Here is a 13,138-nt window from a genome sequence, read left to right as displayed (position 1 = left end):
TTGTCTTATGTTTACCTAGAGGGAGCTTTCTGCAGCGTTCCCTGATGTAGTGCTCAAATGTTGGCAGCTCCGCCGTAGTGGAAGTCCGTGCTTGTCCACATTGCACTTTAAATAGGCTACTTCCACTGTTTCCTTCACAGCAAATACCCGATCCCATCCTGTTATGTACTTGGCTAAATGTCTTATTAGTGCAGGATATTTATGGCTGCTTCATTCACCTACACAGGTCACAAACATAAAACATAGACTGACCATAGTATGCTTTTAGTCTGTTTGTTTCCATGTGCACTGTTGTAATGTAAAAAGAGATGAATGTATAATAGTCATGTTACAGGAACTTCCATAGCTTCTTTAAAGGTCTTGTTGGTAAGTTTACTTCCAGAGTTTAGATTGTCTGTAAAGCTGCTGTGGTTGTTTCTACCGCACAATACCTGTATCTCCTCCCTAAACCAACCCGTCCGTCTTACTCACCTGATCTCACTCACAGCAGCACCAGTGGGATCATCACAACTTTATATTGTTATTGGATTTAAGTGCTCGTTAGCGTGCAAATGGCATCCTATTGAAAGAAGTGGTTGTCGCTCAATTGCTGTCACTTCAGAAGCTTAAAAAAGTGACTGTTTTGTGTGGTTAGTAGGAAACACGCTAAAATAAAGTAAAAATTCTGAAATATTCACATCTTCAAATTCATTTGATTACATATCCTGAAAAATAAAATCTTGTTTATTTGTAAAATATCTATATATATATATATATATATATATATATATATATATATATATACATCTATGTGTGTGTATCATATATATATATATATATATATATATATATATATATATATATATATATATAATTAGAGTGAGGTGCATCTTTTTGCGTTTGTCTAATGCCTTTTAAATAATTGTTTCATGTTTCAGAACCTTGTTAAAAGGATTCCAGACTCGCATGAAATCACGCTGCAGCACGGTACAAAAACTGTAAGTACGATGTCTTCAGTTTAATGTTATTGTATATTCAGGACTGGGGGCTGGTTCCACGGTGCCCACCACACAAAGACAGCACTTAAGGGGGACATGTCTCATGAAAGCTTAGAATTAAACTTAACAAGTCCCAGGAGACTTGTAGCCTAAACATTATGGGATTTTTTTTACATATCCATCTTTTCCCTGTTCTTAAAAAAAACCCAAAAGGCTGCGTAGATTTCTCTGACGTGCTGATATGTCTAGGACTGGTGTTATGATGTTTTCTTGAGTCTAAAATGGACGGAAGACAGTCGTTTGGAGTCAGGTGGAAAACAAGGTTACATACAATGTTTATGGAATACTGTACCCTTGTAAGAGTATATTATGGCATAATAATCATGATTAGTATTAATTTCCATGCTCCATATTTGAACGGTACACCATGCCAAATCTCCTGAAATATGAACGTATTAAAGCTGATCTTATACACTTGCTACTTCTATATTCTTTCTAGGGTCTCTCATTGTTCACTCACACTCTTTCCAGATTTTCCCTTGTGCTATTTATACCACACCCACTCCAGTTCTGTACCACTTAAATAACATCAACCCACTCGAAATAGCCATGCTAAAGATTGTATATACTATGGTATATATACCTATGTGTATATATATATATATATATATATATATTCCGACAGATATCTGAGTAGAGTTTTATATCAATATTTTAGTCTACCAAGTATTATATTTATACTTATTATATACCAGGTTATAGAGGCACCTCTACTTTATAATAGGTCAGAGAGTTCTGTTTCAGGAGTTATATACCAAATGTTGTAGTGTACATTTTGTTAAATTTATGCAATTGTATTGTTCACCCTATAATAATATAACTTTATATAAAATTCAAAAAACCCTTTTTGAAGCTTTCGCCTCAGCAATAAATGTACCTAAAAATAAATAAATGCTTCTAAATTCAGTTCAGCGTGATTACATTTTAGGGTCCAGAAACAGGAGGCAAAGGGGTTACTTAGTCTCCCTCTGGTGTTACTTAATCCGAGACCCTACCCAACAAAAGCCCTGGGGGTATATTTACTAAACTGCGGGTTCGAAAAAGTGGAGATGTTGCCTATAGCAACCAATCAGATTCTAGCTGTCATGTTGTAGAATGCACTAAATAAATGCAAGCTAGAATCTGATTTGTTGCTATAGGGCAACATCTCCACTTTTCCAAACCTGCACTTTAGTAAATCAAGCCCCGGGTGTGATTTAACCAAGATGGAGGCACTGTGTTACTATAGAAGAAAGAACGTTCAGACCACCCATAGACAGGACATATGCATTGACACTCCTGCATACACACCCTAACACTACATAGGGGTGTCACACAATACAATCCTAACTTACTGTGTGCCAGTTATTGGTGGTATGGTCACAGATGGCTGGCCGGGAGGATGTACAGGGCAGCTGAGCACATCTATATTGAGTACAGTCCGCGGAGCAGCTTCTGACTCCTGCGTCGTCTGACTTGTCTGCAATCCAGGAGCGGCTTAGATGTCGGCGTGATGTTCAGGTTGCCCTGATATCACTTTGGTCTATGCTGGCGGGAATCAGAAACTGGCTGCTGGCTGTTAGTTGGTACATAATGGGTGTCATAATACAAACAATAAATAAAGTGATCTCTGTAAGTAGGAGGATAGAGTGTGTCTTGGCTTTACTAATGCACTGGGCCTTCTGTGGTCACCTTCTCCACACACCATCTAACGGGTCCTAGGCCAAGCCTTCCTTTTTCCTTAATCAGGCTCTAATCTCATAGTGGACCTTACATTTACATTGTAATGTGTGTTAGCCCCTAAAATATGAGCTTATATTTTAAAACGTCAGCGTTTTTATTTTTGATATGCTACTTTTATTAACTATTAAATTGTAATAATTCCGAACTAAAAGTCCATTTTTTAAGCTCATGTGTTTATAGATGTTGAGATGTCCTTATTATTGCCGGTGTTTTACATGGATTTGTAGAAATGCGCAACTGCATAGCCTGTGAGGTGGAGAAACTATAATATCTCCGGTGAATGACCCTTGTACTCCTACCAGTAGATGAGTACAAAGGACACACACTTGGGATTTAAATTGCCCTTGGATTATCGCACTTACTCATTGAAGCAAGACATGGGTTAACAGAGCTCTGCGGTCTCAAGCTGTGAGTCTCCCTATCAACTCCTAAATCTTGTTCTTGAAAACTTTGACCTCTTCTAGGAGATCTTTGAAAGTGGTCAGGGTTATTCTGCTGGACAGAGTCCGGTGATTAATGTGCCTGCTCTTAGTGGCAGATAAAGAGGTGACACATAGAGGGTTCTATTCATGGATGGGAGAGTAAAAGCTAAAGACCCTTCATATCCCTCTGTGTTTTCTCAGCTCCATTTCAAAAGCACATAGCAGTTATGAGTCATTGAACGCAAGCTCCCATTTATTGGTACAACCAGGCTTCCTAACTTCCCAATGACAGGACTGCTGGTGCGCGAGGTTGACCTGAAGATTCAGATATCTTATATCAGGGCAAGTTAATCATTATTATCATACAATAAATCATCATCATCATCATCAATAACATTTATTTATATAGCACCAGAAAATACCGTAGCGCTTTAAATAGTGCTCTAGTGAGAGAGCGGTATCCCTTTTTCGTCCTGTACATGCACATTATTATTAATAAACATTTATTTGCAGGACGCCACAGAGTGTACATAAAACATGACACAAGGTAATACCAGCAGACGAGTAGGAGAGAACTGGGAGGAGGGGCTTGCTCGAGAGAGCTTACAATCTAATGATGTAACCCACAATATACTCTGAGCTGTCAATAAAGGTCTTTGATCCTTGAGCACACAAAAGGTCCGATTCCGCTCGCCCAACTAAGAGGGTGACCCACCCAAAAGCACATTACGATACGGAAAGGTCTGCTCGCGAAATGGGTTACCATGTGATTATTACAATCGACCTGGAATAAAAACAAAGATGTATATTTGTGGTAGGCTGATGCTTCGGAAATCAAAAGTATCACAAGGAATTACTTGTGTATTGTACAATGCACAATGTGCGGGACATTCGGGGGGTGGAAGTTAAAGGGTTAATACCACGTTTGTCTCCTGCTAAATTATCACTTACAATTTCTGCCTCAGGAAGCGTACCCTATGGATCTGTCCTCTTTAATGCAAACCTTCACCTCCCAGCTAGTTCAGATATGTATTTAGCATAATAGTACAGCAGCTTTACAGCATGTTATGATGCACTCATTGTCGATCAACATTGGAGGAAACTATTTTGTGGGTCGCACTAAAATTTATGGGGATGCCGCCTTTGTGGCTCCATAATGCTGACTGCTTCCTGCATTCTTATGGACATTGGTTCAGCCCATAACATGGCTGCAGGGGTGCCAGGAGATTGTTCCAGCCTGGGTCTGCCTGGTGGCTCAGACCTGTCTGTGTAGTGGGAGCAACCACCAGCCTGTTATGGCCACGACCCTTGAGCATCTATGGAAGGGGCCCCAAGAAGTTACTCTACCAGGGCCCAAAATTCTTCTTGGAGGCCCTACATGGCTGCCCCACTGTGTATAGGTGATGAGTGCCCTCTAGTGTTCAAGAATGGATGTAAATAATCGTTAATTACTAAGAGGTATATTTACTAAACTGTGGGTCTGAAAAAGTGGAGATGTTGTCTATAGCAACCAATCAGATTCTAGCTGTCATTTATTTAGCACATTCCACAAAATGGCAGCTAGAATCTGATTGGCCGCTATAGGCAACATCTCCACTTTTTCAAACCCGCAGTTTAGTATATATACCCTAAGGGCTAGATTTACTAAGCTGCGGGTTTGAAAAAGTGGGGTTGTTGCCTATAGCAACCAATCAGATTCTAGCTTTCATTTATTTAGTACCTTTTGCAAAATGATAGCTAGAATCTGATTGGTTGCTATAGGCAACATCCCCACTTTTTCAAACCGGCAGCTTAGTAAATCTAGCCCTAAGTCTTTTTATATATATTGTGTGCTCTCATCTGCTATCGTTATTTTTCATGAATGTCCATATCTGCCATCCCCTGCATGCGAGGACATCCAACTAGTTTTATCTGTAGAGCTCAATCTGTCAGTTGATGGTACAGAATGTATAATTCTGTTTGAAAATGTTCCAGCTTAAGGTATTCCGGGGGGGCGATAACTGCTTATTTCAATTATTTCCCTGTTTATAATACATAATGATATGGTTTCTTAGCTTTTGCTCTTGTGCAGGTTAAAGAGTTTGGATGTTAGTAGCCCACCCAAATGGTTTGTTATTAACTGAGCTAAATGGTGCACTTGAAATGTTTGGATTCATCCCCATTGTAGAGAAGAACAAAGGTTAGACAGTCTGACTGCTGACTAGATAATATCACCATACTATCATCTCACAGTGTGTTTATTCTTTACAGTGCTGTAAGGTGCAAATCAGTGGAGTTTATAAGTTAACCTCTGGCAAGATCCTGAAGTGGGCATCTTTCTCCCCTCAAATGTTCTCTCTTCTCTCTCTCTCTCTCTCTCTTTCTTTGTTCTCTCTCTCTCTCTCTCTCTCTCTTTGTTCTCTCTCTCTCTCTTTGTTATCTCTCTCTCTCTCTACACGTTCTCTCGCTCTCTCTCGCTCTATTTTCAACTCTTCGTTTCTCTCTCTGTTTTCTTTGTTCTCTCTGTTCTCTCTCTCTTTGTTCTCTCTCTCTCTTTTCCACTCTTCGTTCCTCTCTCCATTTGTTTCTCTTTGTTCTCGCTTTCTCTCTTTGTTCTCTTTCTCTCTTGCTCTTCATTTCTCTCTTCATTTTTGTTCTTTGTTTTCTCCCTCATTCACTCCCCCTCTCTCTCCCATCCCCCTTTTTCCACTCGTCGTTTCTTTCTCCATTTTCCTCTTTGTTCTCTCTCTCTCTTTCGCTCGCTCTTATTTTTCTCCCTCCTTGTTCTATTTGTTTTTGTTCTTTCTCTCTCTCTACTCTCTTTGCGCTCTTTCTCTCTCTTTGTTCGTTATTGTGAAGTTACTGGGTTTTCTGGCACATTTATACCCACTTCGCTCTGGCTGGCCACCCACGGGTGCCTTCCTATGCCAGGGAAGCCTACCCAGTACCTTCTAGGGTTTTTATTAGTCACAGGCAAATGCAGTTAGAAAAAGTGCAACAGTACATTTATTGTATTAAAAGCAACACTAAGATATTATGTACACACAGTAAATAAATGCCAGGCAGGTTTACCACATCATCTGTCCCTTACCCCACTAGCTTAAGGAGTTACAGTGACCTGGCTGTTCTGAATTGAAGAATCCAAAGCCATGGATCTCCCGGCTGCATATGTAGTCTCTGGGAGAGAGCAGCAACTCTAAAGCCAGCACTTTCCAGGATCAAATCCACCGAATGAACATCACCCCCCCGCCCCCTGGAGTGGCTCCTTATATCTCGGGTCAAATTTCCACAGTGCTTTCCACTCCCTGGGCAAACCCCTGGGCCTCTCCTTGTTAAACATTGGTGAGTCTTGGGCTAGGGGGCTGGAGAGAGGAGTGGAGATGAGCTGTACTTTCACAGAAACTCCCCTGCTAGGTTGCATGTCTGGACTAGTCTTGTGGAGAACAATGGATACTAATTGGCCTTCCCCCTCACCTGTATCCTGCAATCTGATCCTTACCCATAACCCCCCAGGCTTCACTTTAAGGACAATTAATAACAACCTCACTGCCACATCAACAATATACAATAAGCAATATACATATTTACAATGAGCTTCAATGTCTCCTTATCCACATGTAATTAGACACTGCAGTTGTACTTTGTTGAGCTGGGGAACAAAAGCAAGGGCTATAAAAAGTACATGCAATAATCCACATTTTGTGAGAAACGAGGGACAGGCTGGTTAGGGTGATAGTAATACCTCGTTTCACCACAGTGTTCTCTCTCTCTTTATTTGTTCTCTCTCTCTGTTCTCTCTTTCTATCTCTCTTTGTTCTCTCTCTCTCTCTCTCTCTCTCGTTTTTTGTTTTCTCTTTCTTTGTTCTCTATGTTCTTTCTCTCTCTCTCTCTCTCTCTTTGTTTTTATTCCTCATTCTGTTTTCTTCTCTCACATGTCTCTTGCTTTCCATCATCACTTGTCTCTTCTCTCAATTATCATTCATTTATCTCTCTTTCCTCACTCATCTCTTCTTTCAATCATCTTCTCTCTTAGTCTCTCGTCAATCATCTCTTACTTCCCTGAATAACCATTGATATCTTCCTCTCCTCATTTCTTCTCTCGATCATCATTCATATCTCTCTCTCTCTTCTGACTCATCTATTACTTCTTTCAATCATTTATTTCTCTCAATCATCCACTCTCATTATCTCTCCCTCTCTTCCTTTCCTTACTCTTCTGTCACTTCTCTCTGTCATCATTCGTTTGTCTCTCTTTCTTCCTCATTCATCTCTTACTTCCATCTCGGCTATTGTGAAATCAAAATGAACATTGTGGAGCACAGAGGGTTCATGACTCAATGATACATCTGAGAACGAGGTCTTTACAAGTGCTTCTTGTCAGTAACATCATGGCGGGACTATTGTGTGTGGTTTGCTGTTCTTCATAGCACAAATTTCATTGACTGACAGGTTAATGAAGCGCACAGCTACAATGACAGATTAACGCTTCTCACTTCATCTCTAATCAATCTGATATTCTGATATTATTTTCAAAATGCGTATTTTTTATTATAATACTCATGTGATGAACTTATGCCGTTATAATGTTGTTGTGAATAATCTGTGTCTTTTGTTCTAGGTATCTGCCTTAGGGTTGGACCCCTCTGGTGCACGCCTTGTGACCGGGGGCTTTGACTATGACGTCAGGTTTTGGGATTTTGCAGGAATGGATGCGTCCCTGCAAGCATTCAGGTCACATCAACCATGTGAATGGTAAGTGCGCGTTTAACCTTCCCATGTGAGCGGAAATGATTGGGCAATTGAGCGAAGTCTGCAGATCGTAGCTGGATGCGTGTTTGGTTGTCCTTTGGAGTATTGTTGATAGCATTCCTAATCGCAAACATGGAATTTAATATATTCTTGTGATTTTGGGGGAAAATATCTCAATCTGTAATATTATAAAATAGTTTCTGGATCTTTTCTATTAAAAAAAAAAAGTATGGTGTTATTTTTCCTTATTACTGTTGGTTGTGTAATTTTATGGCAAGATTGGATCTCGCCTTAACATCCATTAGTTGAGGTGAGATCCAATCTTGCCAGAATGCTGAACAACCAGATATTTGATTACTTGGTTCACATATGTGGAGCTTCAGATTGTAAAGAACTGATAGATTAGTGGCTACGCAGAATGACCAGAATCACATACTTTGAAGTAGTAAAATCCGCTCATACACTCTCTGGTGGAATCAATGACCAACCACATTTCCCGTTCTGCTCCATCAAAAAATTTCTGATCATATTTTGATCAGACATTAATGTTATTTCAGTGCCCATTCTCCAAAATATCAAGCCTGTTCGACTTATATTAACTACACAAAAGTTAATAATTAGCACAGCATGTTTGAAGCCCAAGGGATGTAAGGTAAATAGCCCAAGAAAGGATCTTGCATCCCTGATAATTTGCAGATATTCTGGGCATCATATCTACTTTTATCCTTTTTAAATTACACAGCCTTCATCATAATCATCATCATCATCAATTTATATGGAGCCAGCAAATTCCGTAGCGCTTTACAATTGGGAACAAACATTAATAAGACAATATTGGGTAATACATACAGACAGAGAGGTAAGAGAACCCTGCTCGCAAGCTTACAATCTATAGGACAATGGGAGTTAGATGGTAGGAACAATATGCAAATTAGCCTCTCCTATTCAGGAGAATAGACTTCTGGGTATTGCCTTGTTCAAAGCATTCCATTCTATGAATGTTGCAACCACCTGAGTATTTAGCGCATGATACTAGCCCTATATAGAAAGAGAAGATGCTCAATCAATGTATAGGTTCACAGCAGGTGCTTGGAAGGGTGGGGTTATACAGAAAGGCAAAAAAATATAGAACCCCCCCCCCCCTCCCCCCCCCCCCCCCCCCCCAACACTGCTTGTACATTAAAATGCAGAATTCTCAGTTACACACATTTGCAAATGTATGATTAGCCACCCACCCCGTGACGGCGCTTCTAATAATAAAATGCAGAATTCTCAGTTGTAGCCACCTACAGAAAACCTGATTCGTCCTTGTTCAGATTAATTGAGGCGTCAATAAATAGCATTACCCAGAACTCTTTTCTAAATAGAGGAAGCTTTTTATGGTTCCGACAATTTTTTGGGATTGAAGAACTGTTCAGTTGCAATTACCTTTCCAAAACAGGTTTTTTTGCTGCAATAAAGTAGCACTAGAGAGGGTTTGTTATTGCTATTGTGTGTTCTATTATACACATTTCATAGAAGCGCTCTGCTTACGAAATGGACTTAGTTAAAGTAATAACATTTCAGCTCTCATGACGTAGCATGCCTTGCGAGTATTGGATTTCAGACAATGTAATGATTTATAGAATAATTTTGAGGTCTCTGGGTGTCAAAGCGTGTAACACAAGACTGTATAAATTAATATCTATTTAGTAGTCTCAGCTTGTTATTAATTAGGCTCATACTTCGGATCTCCCTGCTTGCGCTCCAAGATTAATGGCTTCACAAAATTGGTGTTTACATTTTTTTCTGCTTCATCTATCTACAATTGCCGCTTACAGTGCGAACATAATAGCATAGCAATTATTCAGGAAAAAAATGTTACAGCAGTAACATGCTGGAATATATTGCTACTATGCATATTTGTAAAGCACCTACCTTTTTATGTAGAGCTGAACATATAAGCAGACATTTACTTATAAGCAGATGTACTACTCAAGGCGCTGGTTCGTGTACTACTAATGCCATGATTGTGCTCCAACTATACGGTCAAGCAGCGGCTCTTTAATACACCAACGTGTTGTTCGTTTTTAAACACTATTCAACTTTGGGATATATTTTGAAGTGCAAGAGATTATTTTCATTATAATTCTGCCTGATCCAGCGTACACAACAAGCAGCACGCTGTACCCTGATAGAGAAACATTAACAGAACATTCGCAGCATGTGATAAATTAGCGTAAACCAGTTGTATCAACGGACAGTCCTGCCAGTATCCTCACTTACGGGAATATTTGAACCGAGTCTGGCCGGTGAGATCGCTGCCATGCTATTTAAAGTATTCGTTTTCAAGAACATTCTGTTTGCTTGACTGCTGTGACCGTATCGCATACCATTCACAGCCTTCTGCTACTTGGACCAATGGCAGTTTACAATAGGCTGCGGTTGTTTAATGATAAAATACTAACATTTCCCTTATACTGGGTAAGCCATTGGCTTTCTGCCTTGACATTCCAGCGCGTAGAACAAATACAACCCCCTGCCTGCCTGCTTGTGCCCATTGTTAAATGCGAGTTGTTGGCTATGATGTGTTAATTCCTTCTGGTTTATTATTAAGAAAATGTGTAGAGATACATTTTCTGTAGAAAGTACATAGTTGCATTTAGCGTTTTAGAATTTGAATGGTATCTTTATCAAAATGTAGCACCGCCTTTCCCCCAACCATCAGAATCTTGTCTGTTATTTGCCAAGAGCTTTGGAATACCAAGAACTTTGGAGAACTCACCACATCTGTTCTGCAATGGTCCATGTACCGGTGTTGACATTGTGTAACAACAGCGCGTCTTTGAACCTTCTCCTAGATGTCAACACCTGGACAGGATGTGTTTCAGGAGTGGTTGTAACTTGAGCTGCGGGGGGTTCGCTGCATGAAACTCTCACGGAATTGCTTGTTGGGGTGAAGGGGAGCGTTGCCCCTATCTGATATGTTCATCTGTTAGAATTAGGTAGAAACCAATCATCATCATCAGCTGCTGCTATTTATATAGCGCCACTAATTCTGCAGCGCTGTACAGAGAACTCACATCAGTCCCTGCACCATTGGAGCTTACAGTCTAAATTCCATAACATAGACACACACAGACCAAGAGACACCAAGGTCAATTTGATAGCAGCCAATTAACCTACTAGTATGTTTTTGGAGTGTGGGAGTAAACTGGAGCACCCTGAGGAAACCTGCACAAACACGGGGAGAACATACAAACTCCACACAGATAAGGCCATGGTCGGGAATCCTACTCAGTGCTGTGAGGCAGAAGTGCTAACCACTGAGCCACCGTGCTGCCCAATAAACCAATAAAAATTCCAATGAGATATGGGCTAGAAGAAACTCTGGGACCCTCCACAATAAATAATGCAGTAAGAGTCTAATTTTGTAGCTGCACTACCACCTACGTAAAATATTCAACTAAGACGCCCACCTTCTAGCTGGCGCTACTTGCCGCTCTTTTCCCAGGGCTCTTCTGGTTCTGTGATACAGAACCCACATATTGGTTTGGTTCACCACCTTTAAATGGTGGCACAGAGGGAGGAGGGGGGTGTTTCTTGACTACGGCTTATGATTAGTCCTCACCTCCTTACTGCAAGCGGAACCCAGGAAATACGACTACATGGAAGTGGCCCCGGGATCGGGCTAGAGGGAGGGAGACATTAGTAAAATGTTTTCCAAAGTTATTAGTGCAGCTTCAAGGAGATACGAACATTCCCAGAGCTACTTTATAACCATCGACATTATCCCACAGCATCAAAGGATTAAACCAGTCATTTTGTATAGAAATATTGAAATCTTTTTATTTATTTATTATTATTTAATTTATTTGAGATTCTGTTCCCCTTTTTAAACCTTTTTGTACTAAGTACTTTTGAAAATGTCTCTGACAGTGTATGAACCACTGACTGATCCGCTCTGTGCACGATCTGTTTTATGTACAGATTAATACTCAATCACCTTTTATTTATTTCTGTTATAGTTCAGCAGCAGCTCCTGATGTTCTAGTGAGGGGTTTATCTGACCATTTGCGTGGACACACAGACATATATTTTTTGAATCTCTACAAGTTTCTTACATATATAATTGTGATTGTTGTAGCTACCTTTATATAAGACAACTTGTATATTGGACTTACCAGTCCTTCATGTTATAGTGCAGTTTTTCCTCAGTACTTGATACAGTTCCTAACACTTTTTGGACAGGGTTATCTATGCTATTTAAGGGGGCATTGCTCTTACCATTTATTTGGCATATGATTTATCGGAATATATTCTTCATAGCTTTATTAAGGCCGTAGTGTTATTTATTTTGTGGGATAAAATCTTGTAGAACAAACTTCATTTTGGTGTTTAATTGTTGGAATAAATGGCTTCTGTCCCTGATTCTCAATGGCATAGTACTTTTTACTGTGCTGCAAACAACAAGTACTTGGTGTTCTCACTAATCACCTGGTAATACTATGTGAGTCATGAAAATTAAGTGATTAGAGGAAAAGGTATCAGTCAGTTTTGAACTATAGCAATACGATTGGCTAACAATACTATTGTGGGTGACCTTTTTAAGGTTCTTGTACAGGAAAACTTTTTTTTAACTTTTGTAATAGTGTTAATGTCGTTAAAGGGGGGGATGGGTGTGAGGGGGAGAATTGCTGCTTCTGGTTTTGATTTCACACTGTGCCATCTTTTTAAATTAGCAAATGGAATTGATTTCCCGCTTCTGTTTCGGGAGTCTCGGGAAAATTAGCTGCATAGGGCAGTCCCCGTGGCTCCTGATAGGGGATTACGAAGGTTAGTAAAATGTATCAAGTATGTGGTAGAGCAGCTTTAAAATGGTAAAGCATGCAGATTGTTATAGGATGGTAACAGGTGTCCTCTCTGTTTCACAGTCATCAGATCAAGTCTCTGCAGTACAGCAACACTGGCGACCTCATTCTCGTGGTAGCGGGGAACTCCCAGGCGAAAGTGCTGGACCGAGACGGCTTCCCAGTCATGGAGTGCGTCAAAGGCGACCAGTACATTGTGGACATGGCCAACACCAAGGTTCTTTAGCATTTACTTTTGCTTTACGTGTTAGTTGTATCTGCATTATATTCTTTGTTAGAGACTAGTTTCCTTAGTCACGGTGTTACTCAGAATGTATAGGGCAACTGTTCCATTGAATCAACTCTCTGCAAGTTATAACCTTGTTGGCTGGCTACATTT

General features: G+C 40.1%; 1 protein-coding gene across 2 annotated transcripts in view; it reads left to right on the top strand.

Annotated features, from left to right (window-relative positions):
- Positions 1-13,138, top strand: part of WDR70 (WD repeat domain 70) — a 213,030-nt gene that overhangs the window by 25,732 nt on the left and 174,160 nt on the right. For both annotated transcript variants that reach the window (XM_075184230.1, XM_075184229.1), the window contains 3 exons: positions 918-977; positions 7,779-7,912; positions 12,823-12,976. In XM_075184230.1, coding sequence (XP_075040331.1) covers positions 918-977; positions 7,779-7,912; positions 12,823-12,976 — 348 coding nt within the window. The remainder of the gene's footprint in view (positions 1-917; positions 978-7,778; positions 7,913-12,822; positions 12,977-13,138) is intronic.

This window comes from Mixophyes fleayi, chromosome 1, assembly GCF_038048845.1.
Source record: "Mixophyes fleayi isolate aMixFle1 chromosome 1, aMixFle1.hap1, whole genome shotgun sequence".
Lineage (NCBI taxonomy): Eukaryota > Metazoa > Chordata > Amphibia > Anura > Limnodynastidae > Mixophyes > Mixophyes fleayi.
Note: the sequence above shows the minus strand (reverse complement) of the source record. Positions and strands in the feature narration are given on the sequence as shown.